The sequence below is a fragment of the Portunus trituberculatus genome, chromosome 43 (genome assembly GCF_017591435.1).
Source record: "Portunus trituberculatus isolate SZX2019 chromosome 43, ASM1759143v1, whole genome shotgun sequence".
Taxonomy (NCBI): domain Eukaryota; kingdom Metazoa; phylum Arthropoda; class Malacostraca; order Decapoda; family Portunidae; genus Portunus; species Portunus trituberculatus.
In genome coordinates, this window is record NC_059297.1 from 810,580 (window position 1) to 831,523 (window position 20,944).

Here is a 20,944-nt window from a genome sequence, read left to right on the forward strand (position 1 = left end):
GAGAGAGAGAGAGAGAGAGAGACGGAAGGAGATTCACTCGTTGTATCACTTTTCTCCCTCTTCTTATTTTTTTTTTTTTTAAGTAAGAATGTGAGCATATACTGAGCACCTCACAAAAGGCTCTCTCTCTCTCTCTCTCTCTCTCTCTCTCTCTCTCTCTCTCTCTCTCTCTCTCTCTCTCTCTCTCTCTCTCTCTCTCTCTCTCTCTCTCTCTCTCTCTCTCTCTCTCTCTCTCTCTCTCTCTCGTGTATTGGCCTGATGGCTTCTTGCAGCTTCCTTATTTTCTTATAAGATACTTTTCGTTGACGCTTCATCGACATTGATATTATTTTTTGTTGTATCAATTTCTGCCAATCTTTTAATCATAGTCCCTCTCTATCTGGCCTGAGTCCGTCCACACACACACACACACACACACACACACACACACACACACACACACACACACACACACACACACACACACACTAACAAAGGCGAGAGGCAGCAGCAGCAGCAGCAACAGCCGGTCTGCCTCCATTGCGGGATTAGCGTGTCATTGTTTTTAAGAGGAGCGTCAACAATAAGGTATCTGATCCCTCTTATATCTGTTGAGCGCACCCCTCGTCACCTCCCCTTATACCCTCGGGGACAGAGAGAGAGAGAGAGAGAGAGAGAGAGAGAGAGAGAGAGAGAGAGAGAGAGAGAGAGAGAGAGAGGCAGTTATACGTACCTTATTAATTTTCATTTCCTATTGATAAATTGCTCTATATCTTCTTCTTTCAAAATTTGCAAACCTAATTACTAAGTCTGTTCCGTACATTTACTACTCTATTAGTTTTAGAATTAAATTTCTTCCTATCTTATTTAACCCCTTCATTACCGGGACACATTTTTGCCTTCAGATTTGTGTACGATTAGACTATTTTATTTACATTAGGAAGGGACTATGGAGGTCAGAAGATTAATGGCCAGTCTTCACAGTATTTTAATCCTCCACATATAAATTTCTTAAACTGTATAAAATCACCAAATAGTAAGCAGAATAAATATGGAAACACATCATGGTACTCAAGGAATTAAACATTCATATCGTGTACAAATAAGCAGGACATTTTTCATAAACGTGAAGACTACAATCGTCATATTGGAAAAGCTATGAGCGATGAGTTGTGAATATTACGTAGCGCGGCAGCCAATCTGAAGTTAATGCTGTCTGTGACTGCAGGAAATCTTACACTAATGGAAAACTATTTATACTAGAATTATGGGAAAGGAACATGAACATTTCGACCGTGGATCATGTACGGTGATATTATAATAGTAGTAGTAGTAGCAGTAGTAGTAGTAGTAGTAATAGTAGTAGTAGTAGTAGCAGTAGTAGTAGTAGTAGTACTTGTTGTTGTTGTTCTAGTAGAACCAGTAGTAGTAGTAGTAGTAGTAGAAGTAGTAGTAGTAGTAGTAGTAGTAGTAGTAGTAGTAGTAGTAGTAGTAGTAGTAGTAGTAGTAGTAGTAGTAGTAATAGTACATTATATATACAGTAAAGGTAATTTAATAGCATGAAGAAATAGTAACAATATAAGTAACGATAGCAATGATGATGACAATAATAATAATGGTAAGTCGTAAAGATTATAGTAATGATAATGATAATAATTATGATAATAGTAATAATAATAATAATAATAATAATAATAATAATAATAATAATAATAATAATAATAATAAAAATGCTAATAATAATTACAACAACAATAACAATATCAAGAATACTAGTGCAGAGTAATCACAATAATTTTTTTAAATGCATTACAACTCAAACTATATACAATTTGAATATGGGGTCGCTTGGTGTGTCTTGGGAGATCATGCTTGTGTTGTGCCACGCTACGCAATGCTTTCGGATGTGGCTGTGGATGTGAGTTGAAAAATAAGTAATTTGCAATAATCATGATAAACAAGCGACGCACATTTTTCTAAGAACAATTACAATATGCGATAAACGGTTTTACTCTCAGCGTCGGTGCAATGGAATGAGTGTATTATATAGATTACCAGTGTATTGATTCACTACCTTATGATTGAGAGTTTTAATTGCTGTCCAGATATGCTTTCCTGTCTCAATTGGTCACGTGCGTTCCACCTATAGCGTAGACTGCTAAGTACTGTGCATAATATCGGGCAGGTGTTTTGGTAACTTGAACGAAGCAGCTCTAGTGAATTTTCTTTCCTTAAAGTAACAGACCCTCTAAGGACTCAGAATGCAAAGAAGAGAAGACAAACATTACCACTTGGTACTACCTCCTCTGCTCTTCAGAATTTCAGCGGCTTGTACACGATAACAGATCGCTCGTCTCGCGCCACCCTGTCACACAAGAAACTAAAGGAATGTCGCTAAATAAGAGGGAGAATGCTGGGGCGCACGTGCTAAGCATTTCTCCCGTCACGTTTGGTTCAAATCTGGTCTTAGTTATCATCGAAGGTTAACAATTTTCAAGCCGTTCCTCTCACCAATTTAGCTTCGGTTCAAATCAAATGTTTAACCCCTTCAGTACTATGACGGGTTTCCATATTCTTTCTGCTTACTATCTGGTGATTTTATACAGCTTCGGAAACTCATGTGGGGGAGTAAAATAGTGAAGACTCTAGCCATTAATCTTCTGACCTCCATAAAGCCTTAATTCCTAATGTCAATAAAATGGTCCTATCGTACACAAATCTGAAAGTAACAATGTCCCAGTATTGAAGGGGTTAAGCGTCTTTTCTTGTTCACAACCTGATATTCAATCTATAGCTACTTTTTTTCCTGTGCATAAAACATTTATGGAATATTTCCAGAATATCTTTTTGTAGCTTGGAGTCTTACTTTTCGAGTCACAGTTATTTAGTCGTTGTGTGCAGGTAACGTTCAGCCCGTGGCATACGCGCTGGAAAATTGTTGTGTCTTGTGTCTCTTCATTATCTTTAAGAACGTCCTGGCTAAATGACTGTGGGTCACTCAACACTGCACCGCCTCACGACATTACACTGTTGAGTGGTGGTAATGATTATTGTAATTGTTTTATGAAAAGGATCATTACTGTTACTATTATTACTTCTATTATCATCATTGTTATTGTTGTTGCTGTTATAATTAATGGTAAGGATGATGATGAGGAGGAGGGGCCTGAAACCATGTGCGGTTCTTGGCGACACGACCAGGTTGGCGAGGCGCAGCGGACACGTCTGGACACAAGACACAAGACTCACACTTGGCAGACGCCGGGCCACGGGCAGTGAGCCGCAGGTCCATCTTCTCCACCTCCGTCATGGCCTCTATCAACATGGGGCCACGTGAGCGGGTCTCCTTGACACTCGCATAGATCACTGTGCAAGCAGGAAGCTGTGCTAAACCTTCTGTTTCCTCGCGACAAGCATTAAGCGCCTTGTGTTCACTATTCACTGTCCCGGGAGCTACAGCGCACTAAGTATCGACACCATTTGTGGGCATCCCAGTCACCCCATACGCCCTTGTCAGGCCCATTGTCTCGCCCCGCTGGGCGGGGTGGGGTGGGGTAGGGCAAGGAACCAGCTCCAAGAAACTGATTGGCTAAAAGGTAATGTCCCCGCCCACACAGAAAGCCTCCCATTGGCTGGCCCACGCTGCCCTCCGTCCCCATGCGCCCCAGGCCCCGCCCCAACACCAGACTCCAAGAGTTCCCGCTCTCCGCCCATTGGCCACCCGCCGACATGATCTTGATTTATTTCAAGGCAAAGATCTTACTTTGAGACCACTTCACTCACTTCATGGCGCCACCTGCTGATGATGATGATGCGTTTGATGTTGTTCTTGATGTAATTATGATAATTATTGTATTAATAATAATAATGATAAGAATAATGATAACAAAAATAATAATAATAATGATAATAATAATAATAATAATAATAATAATAATGATAATAATAATAATAATGATAATAATAATAATAATAATAATAACAAGAATAATAGTAATTGTAATAATGATAATAATAATGATAATAATAATAATAATAATAATAATAATAATAATAATGATAATGATAATAATAAAAATAGTAATGATAGTAATAACGATGTTAATAATAATAATGATAATAATGATAATAATTATTATTATTATTATTAATATCATTATTATAATGGTGTTATTATTGTTGTTTTATTATTGTCAGTTTTGTTATTATTAGTAGAATCACGATCTACATTGTCAATATCATATATATTTTTTCCGTAACCATTTCAAGAAGGGCTAGTGATCTGGAAGGCTGACCAGTTATTTAGCTCCCGAAGAGCAGGTCAAGAAAAGACGCGGAATAACGAGAAGTATCGCAGCGTATAGGGAGGATAGGACGATGAGTTTGGCTTGGAAGCATTTTTTTTTTTCTTATAAAGAAATGTTCCTTGATTGTTGGAGAAGCAGTATGTGAATGAAAAAGACCTTTCTGATATCACATAACCTCTTGATAAATGAAAAATGCAATTCAAAAAGCACTTTTCTTGATTCATGGAACATATTATATCGATAACTTTGTTATTTTCTTTCTTTTTAAGTCATAAACTTTGAAAGAATTTTCTTGATTTTGATATTTTTAGTCTTCATATACAACAGACCTTAAAAAGTTATAATTTCTCCATCTCGGAATCTTTTGACAATACAGGAATGGTATAAGGATATTTCATGATTCACTTCAAGTAATTATGAGTGAAAGGTGTACATGTTTTGAAAAGGGAGTTGACTACAGGGCAAGTTTTGATTGCTGCCTTGTTTTGTGAGACAAGAAGGGAAACTTATGCACGTCACACTGCATGGGCTAGAAGCAAGTCCACAGCACCCACTTGCCTCAATATGACCTCAAATAGTAATTTCCGTTTCGGCAGGTTATTACTGATGGTTTTGTTGTCGTTGTTGTTGCCGGAAGAAGTGATTGCTTTGGTAGTAGCAGGATGGATTCAGAAGCCTGGTCGATCAATTTAGATTGGTGTGAAATGAAGAAATTTAAAACAAATCAAACTTCTCTATGGCATTTTATTAAACATATTTCACGTTTTTTCCTTTTTTCACATGTGTTCTATTACAGTATCTTTCCACGCAAATGCAGTACTCATCCGACATACACAGTCTTATAACGGTAACTAAAATCACCAGCCTGTCATACAGAAATTAAGACAATCTCATCACTGAACTTAGCCTAGCATAGTAACACCAAGACACCAAGCCCTCTCAGTGACTCGTGAAAAGGAAGGTAACACACAAAATACAAGAGGAGCCAAAGTTTGTCAGCAGAGTGGAGCACTTTCATCGTGCGCTTCATGTTCGTGATTATAGTTACGTGATAACTAATCTAAGTCAGAAGTTGCAAGACACTTCTCGAAGCTCTTTATATTATCAAAATGAGCAGATTGTATATACTAACATCCCAACAAAATAATCGAGTAGTTACAGGAAACGACGTTAACGATAACACGTTTTAACTTAATAATAACAGATTTATTTCGAAGTAATGTTGAGCCTTAGCAAGCGTTAGTCTTTGGCATAACACTGCAGCCTGCTTCTAACTAAACATTTGTTAGGCCTAGGACAATAACAGTAATTGCCACTACGAGGAGCTTATATTTCTTAAGATATCGAACAGAGTATTACCGTTGCTACTACTACTGAATCAACACCACCACCACCACTACTACTACTGCTACTGCTACTGCTACTGCTACTGTTACTGCTACTGTTACTGCTACTGCTACTGCTACTACTACTACTACTACTAACAATAATGATAATAATAATAATAATAATAATAATAATAATAATAATAATAATAATAATAATAATGATACTAATAATAATGATGATAATGATAATAATAATAATGATAATAATAATAATAATAATAATAATAATAATAATAATAATAATAATAATAATAATAATAATGCTACCACTACTTACTACTACTATTACCGTTGTATATATCTAGATAGACTACTACTACTACTACTACTACTACTACTACTATTATTATTACTATTACTACAGTTTCTATCTTTCAGTAAAGCTTGGGTATAACGAGACAGCTGGTAAAAGATCAGATTGCTATTGCCGAAAGTCCACACACCCATTACAGTGACTGAATCCTCTACGTGACCTCTTCAGTGTCCAAGATGATTCACTCGGTAATGAATATGAAGACACTGGAAACTAGATGACAGGAGCGAGGAAGGATATACAAAAAGCTGCGGCTTGTTAACACTTACCATCCACGGACGCCACCACCTCCTCAGCCCTCCACCCTTATCACTTACATATCTGAGCCTTTCACTTATGATTCAGCTTTCTTGTGTGACATTCAGCTAACCTCCGCATTTCTCTCTCTCTCTCTCTCTCTTTCTCTCTCTCTCTCTCTCTCTCTCTCTCTCTCTCTCTCTCTCTCTCTCTCTCTCTCTCTCTCTCTCTCTCTCTCTCTCTCTCTCTCTCTCTCTCTCTCTCTCTCTCTCTCTCTCTCTCTCTCTCTCTCTCTCTCTCTTTACAAGAAGGTAGATTTTCTTAAAACAAAGGACACAACGGTGCAATAATGGGAACATATGACACCGCTGGCTTTTCTTACATTCATCAGTCTTTTCACATTATGGCCTTCAGTTCTGAACCTCGCAAGCTTGACTTTTACATGGTGGGAAGACAAACTCTTTCTGAAGTGAAGATTCGAAGTAGGGGGCCTGCTTCCACTGCACCTCCCCTTCGCCGGGCTCTTTGTGAAGTAGACTCACGGTGTTCACGTTGTAATGCACGCGACGCAGGACGTTTTCGATGCTCTCGTAGCTACCATGATCACGCAGCTGGTCCACTAGAGTGTCCACGTAGAGGGAACCTGCAGCCAATGATGATGATGGTAGTTATAAAGTTAATTTTAACATTCCCATCACTATCATTAGTCTCAATGATTTTAAAGCAAGACGAAGTGCTTCCTCCCAACATTCTCTAGTCATCCTTTTGTATTTGCTCCCTGTGCAAGCTGTTCTTCTTGTAGTTATAGAGACCCTTTTTTCATGTAGAAGGGATACCGTCTGACTTACTGTCTTCAGTCTCTTTCTCACCGCCGAAATGTTGCATCCCTTTCTATATTTTATCGCTATTTTCATGGTAACTGTTCTACTGATCTTGCTAACTGCATGCCTCCCCTCCTCCTGCGGCCACGCTGCACAAGGGTTTCTTCTTCCTCTCATCCCTATTCTGTCCAACTCTCTAATGCAAGAGTCAACCAGTACTCTCAATCATCCATCCCTTTCACTGGTAAACTCTGGAACTCCCTCCCTGCATCTGTATTTCCGAATTCCTACAACTTGTCTTCTTATAAGAGGGAGGTATCGAGACATTTGCTTCCCTAATTCTGGCTAACGGTTTTGGCACTTTTTGTACTCTTTGGAGAGCCAGCGCTCAAGTGGGCCTTTTTTTAACTTTCTTTTTTTTTTTTTTTGCCCTCTTCCCTACGTAAAAAAAAATAAATAAATAAAATGGGCAACAAAAAAGGTATAAAAAAGGTCCACTGAAAAAATGGTCCCCATACAGTCATAAACGTTGATCGAAACAGGAGGACAAGTGTCTTAAAACCTCCTTCATGAGAGAATTCAAGTCATAGAAAGGGGGAAATACAGAAGCAGAGAGTTTACCAGAGAAAGTGATGAATGATTGGGAATACTGGTTAACTCTTGCATTAGAGAGGTGAACAAAATAGGGGTGAGAGAATGAAGAAAATTTTGTGCAGCGAGGCCGTAGGAGTTATAAAGTTCATTAATAACATCACCGTCACCATTATTAGTATTAGTCTCTGTAATTCCAAAGCAAGACATACGACTTCCTCGAACCTCCTTTAGTCATCCTTAAGTGTTGCCCTCTGTGTAAGCTACCTATTCTAGTTGTAGTTATAGATCTGCTCATGGGAAGTCTTTTGCATTATCGCCATCATAATTATTAGTTCCTGATTCCAATTGCAGGACGAAGGTCATCCCCAAACCTTATCCATTCATCTATCAGGTCTGTTTAGTGTTCCTATGAACACTACTGAACCGAGATGAATTCTGCTTATTCCAATCAACAGAGAAGGAAATCTCTATCAAGAAGTGTCATGTTGCATGATTCTTAGATTTGTCAGTACTTTACATGGTGTCTCAGCCTAACTCACCCTCCGCGTCGCGTGCCGCCGGCTGGTACCACATTGTTGCGTAGGAGATGAGCGTGTCAGCAAAGCAGTTGATGTTTGACACATCAGTGTAGTCAGCATATTTCTCTTGCCACCTTATCCCCGCCGGTGCCTTCCAACCAACAGAGTCCATTTGTGTTGAGCGAGACTTCAGGTCCTGTCCTGACGCTGAACAAAAAAGTGCAGCAAATAAATAGAAGAGTTAGGCTAATAATTATAAAATTCAAATCCATCCCCTTGAAAAAAAACCTCTTCCCCGTCAAACATCAAGACGCATTCACTGGGATAGATGTTGAGGGCCTAGCATACTGACTGCCTAGTATCCCAAATCATCAATTCAAACGGTTAAAAGTTCATCGCCAAACAAAGGAAAAAATATTTATCATGGTAACACTCACAGGAAGAAAATCTCTTGCGGTTATCCTTGACAGCACAGGCTTGGATGAAGAACAGTTTGGGCTTCTTGAAGAACCACTCGATCTCCGTGAAAGGTTCTATCAAGTCAAGCCGGCGATGGATCTGTCCTTCTTTCACGTTCAAGTACGTCTTGCTGCCGTGACCCATGAACCACACCACCAGGCTAACCAACGCCAAGGAGCGACCAGAAGGAAATGGAAGTTAATCTTGTTACTACAGATACGATACAACAGGAATGATATACACATTAAGCCAGGGATTGTGGGAGCTTTAACTCTACCACTGGGAAAATAACGTGAGCCACAATAAAGATCTCAACCTTTAGACTACGAGCGATGCATCACTCCCACAGGAATTAATGTGAAGAAGAAAAAACAAGATAGATGTGAAAATAGAGGAGAGGAAATGTTGATATAAAAAGGAACGTAAAGAAGGAGAAAAAAAGAAAAGGAGAAAAGAAGAAAAGGAAAAAGGTGAATGACAAATTAGGGGACTAACTGAAATGCAATGTTTGAAAGGGGAAGAAGAGACAAAAAGAGAGAACACGTGAAGAAAAGAACGAAACACTACACTCACAACATTACTCTCTCTCTCTCTCTCTCTCTCTCTCTCTCTCTCTCTCTCTCTCTCTCTCTCTCTCTCGTTATTAGTTACTATTATTAGTAATATTATTATCATTACTTTTATTATTATTATTATTATTATCATCATCATCATCATCATCATCATCATCGTTGTTGTTGTTGTTGTTGTTGTTGTTGCTATTACTATTATTATTATTATCATTATTATTATTATTATTATTATTATCATTATTATTATTATTATTATTATTCTCATTGTACATATGAATGTGTATTATTTGTTTACTTTATTTGTTAATTTACTGATTGTTGTAACTATCAATTTCCAACTCTGCCATAGAGTGGCCGTAATGCGTCCCCTGTGTCTGCCACAATACTAGTTTTCAGGTCCTACTGAAGCTTTAGCTTATTGGATCTTGCGTTAAGTCATTTTCTGTGTAGAGTATAATAGTAATCAGTGTAGTAAAATGGCCAAATAAATCTAATCAATCAATCTCTCTCTCTCTCTCTCTCTCTCTCTCTCTCTCTCTCTCTCTCTCTCTCTCTCTCTCTCTCACACTCACACACACACACACACACACACACACACACACACACACACCGCGTAGTGTAGTGGTTAGCACGCTCGACTCACAATTGAGAGGGCCGGGTTCGAGTCCCGGTGCGGCGAGGCAAATGGGCAAGCCTCTTAATGTGTGGCCCCTGTTCACCTAACAGTAAATAGGTACGGGATGTAACTCGAGGGGTTGTGGCCTCGCTTTCCCGGTGTGTGGAGTGTGTTGTGGTCTCAGTCCTACCCGAAGATCGGTCTATGAGCTCTGAGTTCGCTCCGTAATGGGGAAGACTGGCTGGGTGACCAGTAGGCAACCGAGGTGAATTACACACACCTATCGTAGAATTTGTTCCTGGCAGCCTTCAGTTTGCTGATGATGGACTTGATCTGCTCGGCGGTGGGATCGACCTTCACGAACACGTCGTACATGAACACCTTCTCGAACAGCTCACGCACCCGGTTCATGTCTTTGGAGGCACCGATGCGGTTTTCATTCATATGGAAGATGAGACAGAGTCCGGGCGGATGCGAGGCGATAGGATACCTGCGGGAAGCGAATTGGAGTTGTAGTAGCAAGAAAGAACACTAAAGACAGGGACGGTGAGACAATGGAGAGGAAGTTACTGGAATGGTATGATCGTGAGAAGGAAAGATGAGGAGCCAACTGAAAGAGCCTTTACAACATCTGCTGAAAAAAAGGGATACTTAAAGGATGAGAAGAGAGATGGAGATATGAAATGCAGTAAAGAAATGGAACCACATAAGTGCAAGACATATGTATAGCCGGTCACTGGAATGGCCTTGACATTTTGGAATTTGTAAGAGAAAAGGAAGAATAAGATAGATTCTCCCTTACGAGGAATATGAACACGAGGCGCAACAGGTATCCGTAAAGGGAAAGGGAAACTTGTGGCTTTCGTGCGTAATAAGAGTAAAGCTCAGTGAAAACTTAATGTCATAAGGTGTATATCTTCTTAAAATAAAAGGATGCAATTTATGACGACAATTAGTGACGGATACTCGGTGATTGAGGCCTACAAATGTTGGAGAACATGTGACCGACATCGATATCTTGAACACAAGCATTACAAGAAAAAATGTTGAAAATCAGTAGCTGAATAACTAAACAAGCTGTATAACGAAGTAATATAACTTTTGAAAAGATCGTCTCCTTTTTACTTTAAAGGAAGAATTGAAAATACTTCTGAATCAGTCACAGGAGCGAGACAAATCAAAATAATTTCTTGTAGTCTTGGAGACAAAGGAAAGCGAGAGACACGGGAGAGAAACACTTATTTCAACAGTGACTGCATGATATGAGAAGTGTTGTGTGAAGGGTATGGTAGGATTAGAGACAAACTACAAGGTCAGACGCAGTACATAACTAGACGTACAATGCAAGACGAGACAAAATACAGAATTAGACACACAGTATATAAATAGAGATGCAGTAGAGGACTAGCCACAGTGCAGGACTAGACGTAGTACATAACTAGAGACACAGTACCAGTACATAACTAGAGACACAGTACCAGTACATAACTAGAGACACAGTACCAGTACATAACTAGAGACACAGTACCAATACATAACTAGAGACACAGTGCAGGACTAAACACAGTGCAATACCTGTTGAGCATCTGTAGGGCTCTGTCGACGTGGATGCATTTTTTCTTATCTTTCACCAGGATGTGCTTCAACTTCTCCAGGAGGAAGTACAGTTTGTGTGTATAGAGGCGGTTTATCATCTTCTTCCTCATAAGTGTAAGGATGAAGTAGTAGAAAGCCACGTCCTTAAGTCCCTTCACGTTCTCCAGGGCCTCGGGAGACACACACGGTTGAGACAAGAAGTCCTTCATGGCGTCGTCTTCCTCTACCACCTTGCTCTCTGAGAGTATCATATACATCTGGTACACCTCCAGAGCAGAAAGGCTGTTACACACCTTCATCAGAATCTTGTTTTCTGCGTATACGAAAAATGTCTTTTTCTTGCTGCCTTCAGCTTTTCTGAAGGGAATTTTCTTGCTAGTCACGATCTGGTTGAATCGGTCCCTGATTTCTTTTGGTATCTCGTATTTCAGTCTCTCGAAGATCTCCGTAAACTCCAGCACGTCCTCCTCGTTGCTACTCAGCTGGTCCACTTCGTCTGAAAAGTTGCTCTCGAGGGTGCTGAGATCGTTGCCATTTGGTATCTCCAACATAGATGACTTCAGCAGTCTCAGGTGTAGCTCGCGCCGCACAGGGGTGATGTTTTGGTTCCGTAGCGCCGCCTGTCGTGACGCTGTGTTAGTGTAGCAGGCAGTACAGGCGCGTGGCTGTCACATTATGGCGTGACGCCACCGGTGGTCGTCATGTCATTTGGCTGATGGGAAGTTAGATGCACAGGTGGCTAGCTACTGAGAATATTACAGTATAGTTGCAAAAAGTGAACTGCACAAAACTTTTCCCGTGTTACCAGAAACTATTTGTAGTACTTATTTGTATTTGAGGTTATGTTCGCTTTCGTTTATTATATGTCTCAACCCGTCCCAGCCCGTCCAATCTCGTTCTTGCTTGTCCCAACCCGCCCCACCCGACTCCAGGTAACAGTTCATCTTACCTACCTCAAATTTGAGAATGAGTCTCTGGATCGGTTCTGAACCGCCGTCGCTGCTTACATCCCCGGTGGGAGGAACGTAACCCATGCCCAATGCGCCTCCGTCTGTGTAGGTGGGCGTTGAGGCAACCTCCATAGGCTCCTCCCCCAGCTGTGTACGCAGGAATCACTCAAGTCAGTTCATCTTACTAATCTCATTCATCTTCACATCAGCATCATAATAACTAATGAGGCGTCCACGTTAGAAGATGCGCTCACATAAAGACAAAGAAAGTTAATCAAACAAAATTCTTTCATACGTTTTCCTCTCCTTGCCTGGGAATAGTTACTGCATCTCCTGCGTTACTCACTCTCATTATCTATTGCCTCATACAGGATCTAGTGTGCATGGTCTTAGCATTTTTAACTCTGCCATCAATACGCTTTGTGTTATAAGTGAATGCTGCTGAAGAATTTTGCTGCATTTATGAGGCTCTTTTTAAAAGCGATCTTAAAGTACAATGTCATAATGAGGTTTTTAGTATGTTTATCTACTAAGAAAAGCATTTCTTCCAGCGTTATGTGTTCTTGAATTTGGCTTAATTTACTTTTTATTCACATTTTTTATTACAAGGCGATAAAGTACAATTATTTCGTCTATGTTGTTATGAATTCAGGGAGAAAAATGGCTCCTTTCTCCCTATTCTTTGATTTTTTTTTTTTTTTTTTTTTTCATCTGAAGCGCATTGTGTCAAAGAACAGACAACACTTACTGTAGTGGGATTGACGGCGAGAAACAGCATTTGCGGTATATGCTCATCTTTCACCTCTTTCAATACGGAGAGGTCTGCAGGAAGGAAAAACAGTTAACAATCTCTCTCTCTCTCTCTCTCTCTCTCTCTCTCTCTCTCTCTCTCTCTCTCTCTCTTACAGCTAAGTTAATCCTTTGTTAAATAGACCGGAAACACTTCCAAGCAAGAGGAGCAACGTTTTTGGTGCCTATCAAACATGCTTGACACAATGTGACCTTTTAGGCTATCAGCTGAAGCCATGTAGTTGAATGTAAAGAACACGCAATTACAATAAAGGAAGACCAATAGAAAAAGGTAGTTTAAAATCACTTCATCTAAATAACAATGGAAGATTTAAATGACGAAAAATTCAACCAGAAGCAGTAAAAAGTTTTAAGTAGATAACGATCATCACTTTTTTTTGCCTTTTAGAAAAGTGTTCATCTTTCCACAAAATACAATAAACCTGCACTCGATAAGAACTCCTAAGTTAATTAAGTCAATCAAATGCTTAAAAATCTCACCCACCCATGTTTTCCGTTGCCGACATCCTGATGAAGTATAGTGAAATGGTAGCTTTGCCTCTTTCTTCTCAATTCCACTTCCTTATTCCTCTCCTCGCAGCGTTAGGTAAGCACAGTGCTCTTCTCCAACGCCACAGTGTAGAAGATCAGCCACTAAGCCATCACGGCCAGTTGTGAACGAGGCACTGGGAAGGTACGCTTTGGTGATGAGTGACGCAGGGAGGGAGGGAGGTAAGGAGGGCAGGTGGTTAATGTGGTGTAAGGCTGGTTGGTGGCAGACCATCTTATCAGGGTGATACCGAGGGACCAAGATAAGAAGAAACTCGTCAGGGAAAACATGCAGGTGCTTATCGCAATAATTTTTCATCGGTATTAATAATGACACTTACTGATAGTGGAAGTAGTAGTGGTAGTAGTAGTAGTAGCCGTAGTAGCAGTAGTAGTAGTAGTAGCAGTAGTAGTAGTAGTAATAATAGTAGTAGTAGTAGTAGTAGTAGTAGTAGTAGTAGTAGTAGTAGTAGTAGTAATAATAATAGTAGTAGTAGTAGTAGTAGTAGTAGTGGTTGTTGTTGTTGTTGTTGTTGTGCTACTGCTATTGTTATTACTACTACTAGTACTACTACTACTACTACTACTACTACTACTACTACTACTACTACTACTACTACTACTACTACTACTACTATTTCTACTACTACTAATGATGATGATAATTGATATTGATAATAATTGAAATAATAATAATGATAATAATAATAATAATAATAATAATAATAATAATAATAATAATAATAATAATGATAGTAATTATGATGATAAGAATGAAGATAAGAATAATGATAATTGTATATTATTATCACTTTTTATGATCATCATCATCATCATTACAGCAGATTGAAAAACATGTGAAACCTCTAACTATTTTCACACAAAACTACTTTTTTATACTGAATTACGATTTCAGCTTGACATATATACGTACTTTATATGGTCTAACTACCGACATCCTGTCTCAGCTGATAACTTCGTCCTGCGCGTCTACTGATACGTCAGACTGGCAGCAGGATTTCTGTCTTCCACATTTTTACTCAGTAGAAAGTAGTAACTTGTCGAATAATCAGACATAAATCATAAAAGCGAAATGCAGATGTCGGTGTACAGACAAGACATAAACACATCACCAGAGATAGAATAAAAAAAAGAAAACATAGATAAAATGGAATAAAGTAAATAAATAGACAAAATGACACTTATTTATGTTGTGCTGTTTGAGTTACTGGATATCTTATGTAGTACTTGAGGAAGATGTTTGTTTGTATACTAACTACTACAACCAGAATTTCACCTCGGAAGGAAATGAGTCGCATCCCTTTTCTCTTTGTCTTTTCTCTTTATTTCCTGCCAGCATGTTTCTGAGGAGAGAGAGAGAGAGAGAGAGAGAGAGAGAGAGAGAGAGAGAGAGAGAGTGTAATTCACTGTTTGATCTGCTGCAGTCTATGACGAGACAGCCAGACGTTACCCTACGGAACGAGCTCAGAGCTCATTATTTCCGATCTTGGGATAGGTCTGAGACCAGGCACACACCACACACCGGGACAACAAGGTCACAACTCCTCGATTTACATCCCGTACCTACTCACTGCTAGGTGAACAGGGGCTACACGTGAAAGGACACACCCAAATATCTCCACCCGGCCGGGGAATCGAACCCCGGTCCTCTGGCTTGTGAAGCCAGCGCTCTAACCACTGAGCTACCGGGCCGTGTGTGTGTGTGTGTGTGTGTGTGTGTGTGTGTGTGTGTGTGTGTGAGAGAGAGAGAGAGAGAGAGAGAGAGAGAGAGAGAGAGAGAGTTACATAGAAACACAGGCCACAACAGACCTTGCGGTCCTTACGAAAGCAGCCTGACTAACTACTACTACGATGATAGAAGAAGAAAAGGACAGCAAGAGAGAGAGAGAGAGAGAGAGAGAGAGAGAGAGAGAGAGAGAGAGAGAGAGAGAGAGAGAGAGAGAGAGAACGTGTGTGTGTGTGTAAAGAAGAGGAAAGGAGATAAATAGATAGATAGAGAGAGAGAGAGAGAGAGAGAGAGAGATAATGTGTGTGTGTGTGTGTGTGTGTGTGTGTGTGTGTATGTGTGCGCGTGTGTGTGTTGATGAAGAACTGTGTATATTGGGAAGTTGGATTTGTTTATTTATTGATGTGGTGGTGATGGTGGTGGTGGTGGTGGTGGTGGCGGCCGAGGTGGTGAAGGTGATGTTGACTGATAGTGATAGTATTTGTGGCTAATCTTATCAGTAAAAGGTCAGGTAAGTTTCATGCCTATCTGTTTGTGTGTGTCATGTGTACGTGTGTGTGTGTAATTCACTTCACCTCAGTCGCCTGCTGGTCACCCAGCCAGTCTCCCCCATTACGGAGCGAGCTCAGAGCTCATAGATCGATCTTCGGGTAGGACTGAGACCACAACACACTCCACACACCGGGAAAGCGAGGCCACAACCCCTCGAGTTACATCCCGTACCTATTTACTGCTATGTGAACAGGGGCCACACATTAAGAGGCTTGCCCATTTGCCTCGCCGCCTCTAGGACTCGAACCTGGACCCTCTCGAGTGTGAGTCGAGCGTGCTAACCACTACACTACGCGGTGTGTGTGTGTGTGTGTGTGTGTGTGTGTGTGTGTGTGTGTGTGTGTGTGTGTGTGTGTGTGTGTGTGGTTTAGGTGTTTTGTTAGTATGTTTTTTTTTCATGTATAATGTTTATCTTTTCTTTATAGCATTGGTGACTAATCTTTCAATGCTATGGCTCTCTCTCTCTCTCTCTCTCTCTCTCTCTCTCTCTCTCTCTCGGTAAACAAAAGAACTACAATCACATGCATAAATATATCATAGTAATTAAGGAACGCACACACACACACACACACACACACACACACACACACACACACAAGATTAAAGTGATAACTATAAAAAAAAATGAAAGAATAAGAACGAAGGGAAATGTCACAGGCAGGTTGGTTTTCCACTGTAGTCTGGCATTCCCTGCCTGCTGTCACCCGAGCTGAGGATGTCTGTCTTTAGCATCACTTCCACTCGGAGTCACACATTGGTCTCCTGCCAACTGATAGAGGGACAGGTAATCATAGAAAGTTTTTTTCTTTTTTTCAACAATTTATTCCGGAACAACAGAAAATATATGGAACTTGATCATTCCCGTTTTGCAAATCTTGCCAATAGTATGAAGCGCATCAAGAGTGTGTAAAGCTAATAGACATAAACCGTTAACTAACATACAAGAACTAAGGTGAATTTGATGCTCAGTAACTCAGAATATGTAGTCGGTTCTACAACATTACTACACCTTTTGTGATTTATTCATATATACAATCACATCTTGATAAACATAATATTCTGGTCGTTTGTTGCCAGAAATTTTTACGGGATTAACTTTTCGAAGTCTACAGTATCCAGATTGAGGCCGTCGCACTGGTAGATGGGTGCTGACGCCACAGAGACGGATGTGCACAGGCCAGACAAGAGGCAACCCAAAGAGCGTCCCCCGCGGCACATTAGTCCCTGCGTCCCTGTACATCCTTGGGAAGCTGCGACACGGATACCTACTTCTTTTCCACACTCCCTCGCAAAGATATGACCGCCTTGAAGGGAGCCGTGGCACGTGATGGGAGCCCAGGCATCTTTTGGAGCAGAACAGCGCAGGTCTGCGTGCTGGCGGCGGCAGTCGACATGCAACTGGGCGCCGCGTTCAGCCGGCACAAGTAGTGTTGGGAGGGAGGAATGCACAGACATATAGTTCACCTTACATTCTCCTGTGAGTTCTTCTTGGTAACGTATGACTAAACTACAGTTATCACCCGACAATAGAGGCTTGAGCAGATCTTTTGTTACTAGCAATTCTTGATAGAGGCGTCGACCAATGCCTTTAACAGTAAGGTCGTACTGAAGCAAGGGAAGCCAACCATCGGAATTTCCAAGTAGCCTCACTCCTGCTGCCACAGAATTTACCGCCACTTTTGCAGCCACTACATATGATCCTCTCCACCAGCGCTTGCCGCCACTAAGAAGCCAGTGCGAGGCCTTAACTATTGACTCCATAGGTGCTAACATAGGCTGTTTCTGCAAAAATTTGCCTGGGACGTCGTCATGAGCGCGGTATATGAAGCTTATCAACTCTGACTGCTTGGTTTGCGCTTTTTCACATAGCTGCGTCGGATATGGAATAATCCACACTGCAGATATGAGACGATCGACAGCTTCTACGAGGAACCAGCTCTCTGCGTCTCCGAGCAGGACGACAGGGGAGGAGGATACTACCAGATGGCTCTGCACTCGCCACGCCAAGTCACTCATGTTGGTGGTGTGGTAATAATGCAGCACCTGTAAACACGTAAACCCATACACACACACACACACACACCACTTCCATTTCAAGAATGCCGCATCTCCACTGAAAAAAGTCCCCAAATATTTGCAAAACTAATCTTTGATCTTAAAAATCTTGTATTTCTTCCAGACTTGCCACTTTGTTTGACTTAGCACAAACAAAACTAGGGATTGATTTAGAAATTTACAGATTTAAATATCAAATAGATAATAATTGTTGATGGACTCAATGACCATCACGTAGGCTGACTCGCACCTTAATAAAATTTTACCTTAGCAGGACGGACGCCAGAGAAGCGCAGGAGGTACACGAATGCATCAGTGTGGAAGGACGCCTTGACGACCACAAGAGGCTGCACCGCCTGCACTGTTAGAAGGAAATCAGCTACTGCCGATGCTAGCATATTAGCAGACGGTTGTACCGTCGCTACGTTCTTCGCTATCTCCAGGTAAGGGGAAGTAGCCGTGGGCGACACAAACCGTGTTCCTGACGGAGACAAAAATTTTATTCATTGATGACATGGATTCCATCTTACCTGTAACAAACATACATACACACATACGCGCCCACTTACACACCTGGTGCTCTGGTCCGCGCCCACAGAGCTACCGTCATGATCTCTTCGTCTGTTAGCAGACCAAAGTAGCGCGTGACGCCATGTACCTCGTAGAAGTGTTCTGCCAGCGACCTGCCTCGAGAGACATTGACTGTTGAGGGATTCCTTTCATTAAAAAGAATATGTATATACCATTGTCACTTGTTCAGATATACACGAAATATTGGGGATTTAAAAGAAAATATATTCTTCCGATTCTAATGCCTAACCTCGTGATTTCTGGTTCGCACTGTGTGTCCCTGACTAGGATGGAACTCGGGATGAACTGTGACACATTGCCAACTTGCTCCTTCTCTGACTGCTCCATCACAGACTTGAGGCGTCGGCCCAGTCTGCTGACACCAACACCTGAGCATCACTGATTGGTAAAAGAACACTCAAAACACATATCACCTCATCCTTCCTTTCACCACGCTAAACAAGACATTAAACCCTTTCAATACTGGGACATATCTTTACCTAGAGATTTAGGTACGATTAGACCATTATAATTATTGACATTAGGAACGGTCAATGGAGGTCAAAATTAATGGCAACAGTCTTCATTATTCTAACACCCCACATAAGTTTTTGTAGCTGTATAAAATCACTGAATAGTAATCTGAATGAATATGGAAACACATCATGGTGTTGAAGGGGTTTAAGATATGTTCAAATTGTAATGCAAAGCACAACAACAAACCGCATGCCAAGGCCCCCCACGTGACCTCGCAGCGGCAGGAGGAAGGCCACAGCATCCGGGTCTGTTGGATCTTCTCCCACGCTTTCCAGGAGACCTTGCAACTCATCCGAGGTTCCCAAGGAGTCATCGTTTTGTGCCTCAGCTTCTGTATCGACCTGGACTTCATCATTTCCCAGCACAACATCATTAGCATAAACCTGAAAAATTCCTTTGGAATCGTTACTTAGTTTTTTCTTGTTTTTTTTTCACTATCAAGCGCGCGCGCTCACACACACACACACACACACACAGGTGCGCGCGCGCGCGCATACACACGCACAGGCACAGGCACAGATACAGATACAGGCACAGGCACAGGCACAGGCACAGACACAGACACAGACAGAGTACCTTGCTATCAGTAGTCTCCATGAAAGCCTGTGGCACATCCTCCTTCACCAACTGCGTACTAGCGGTGTCAACAGCGAGAAGCATATCATACTCATATTTTTCTGGTGGGTCGATTGTTCGCACGGTCTCTCTTTCTGACATTCCCTGCGATCAGAAAAGAAAAATTTCACTGCTTGCATCACTGAAATGTAAATATTTGGAATCCGTAAACCAAATTTATTTGTCAGGAATATTTACATTAATGGCTTAGAAATGTGCTCTTTTACGCTTGATTGCTTCGTTATACATGTAGATACTTCATTTGTCTTTTTTCTACCTATACTTGATTATGATCAGTTATATATTTTTAAACGATATAATTTAAGTCATGACAGAGATTCAGAAATAAAAAAATAAGGTTTTCATTTAATTTCACTATTGTGTTTCATTTCCTTTAAGAAGACGGCGTTCTTACCAAGTGCTCTCTTCCGTACAATATTAGTGTTATGAGTGCCAACACGCAAGTAACGAGCACAGTCAGTGACGCCAGGGAAACAAAATGCCGCTGACGTCCAGCTGATCTTGCCGCCCCCGGATCAACACTCGAGTCACACAACAGCGCCACCTGGTCTGATTGTCTCGCCATTGTGGGTGATTCCATTACGTCTGGCCTCGTCAGAATCTCACTCAAGCAGGAGGACAGAATCAGTTCTGTTGTGTCTTTTCCTCGGTCAGTTCTCTGCACTGGGTCTAAGCAGTTTTCGGAGCTTCGTGAACTTCGTCAGCTGTGTTTCGATTCTCGAAACGGAAGTACCAGTGTCCATTGGTATGACAAGAAAGTATCAGACATGATTGAAATTATCAGTCTAGTTAACTTAAGCTACGTTTTTACCTTTCTTTTTCTAGAAGGATGTTATTACGAGAATATCAGTTTCCTCTCAACGTCTTTTGCAACAGAACATTCACGATTTAAACAGTTTATATGCAGCATCTTGTTGTCAACAGCGCTAATAACTTTGATAGTGGATAGTTGCTAATTGCATACGCATTCAGTAATATGGTACAATACGTATAGTTAAAGAGTTTTTTTTTTATGTAAGAGAGAAAAGCTGACCAAGGGTAACAAAAATTATAAAAAAAAACCCACTTAGTTGCCAGTTCCCAGATAAAGGGGAGTTAAGTTAATGAAGCAATGCGGAATAGAACGGAGCACTAATCTATGAAGAAAGAAAAACTAAAC

The 20,944-nt window shown here is 40.9% G+C and overlaps 3 protein-coding genes across 4 annotated transcripts in view; all 3 read right to left on the bottom strand.

The window, feature by feature from the left end:
* The window catches only part of LOC123518402 (nuclear receptor subfamily 2 group E member 1-like), a 14,146-nt gene extending 10,565 nt beyond the window's left edge, over positions 1–3,581 (bottom strand). The window contains 1 exon segment of the mRNA XM_045279215.1: positions 3,229–3,581. Within this exon segment, the coding sequence (XP_045135150.1) occupies positions 3,229–3,304 (76 nt within the window). The 5' untranslated portion in view covers positions 3,305–3,581.
* A 2,499-nt stretch (positions 3,582–6,080) lies between these two features.
* LOC123518246 (caspase-8-like) lies at positions 6,081–13,869 on the bottom strand. Of its 2 annotated transcripts, XM_045278970.1 has the most exons (8): positions 13,645–13,869; positions 13,099–13,172; positions 12,354–12,497; positions 11,380–12,020; positions 10,085–10,294; positions 8,595–8,776; positions 8,179–8,364; positions 6,081–6,867 (listed from the first exon to the last, which is right to left on the bottom strand). In XM_045278970.1, the coding sequence occupies exons 1-8, from the start codon at positions 13,664–13,666 to the stop codon at positions 6,635–6,637; spliced, it is 1,692 nt and encodes a 563-aa protein (XP_045134905.1). In that variant the 5' UTR covers positions 13,667–13,869; the 3' UTR covers positions 6,081–6,634. The 2 variants fall into 2 exon arrangements, with proteins under 2 accessions (XP_045134905.1, XP_045134906.1); XM_045278971.1 differs by lacking the exons at positions 13,099–13,172; positions 13,645–13,869 and having other exon boundaries at positions 11,380–12,112; positions 12,354–12,494.
* Positions 13,870–16,785: 2,916 nt separating this feature from the next.
* On the bottom strand, positions 16,786–20,457 carry LOC123518356. Its single transcript, XM_045279135.1, has 7 exons — positions 20,180–20,457; positions 19,726–19,869; positions 19,336–19,532; positions 18,863–18,985; positions 18,616–18,725; positions 18,309–18,523; positions 16,786–18,030 (listed from the first exon to the last, which is right to left on the bottom strand). The coding sequence occupies exons 1-7, from the start codon at positions 20,363–20,365 to the stop codon at positions 17,071–17,073; spliced, it is 1,935 nt and encodes a 644-aa protein (XP_045135070.1). The 5' UTR covers positions 20,366–20,457; the 3' UTR covers positions 16,786–17,070.
* Between the last annotated feature and the right edge of the window lie 487 nt (positions 20,458–20,944).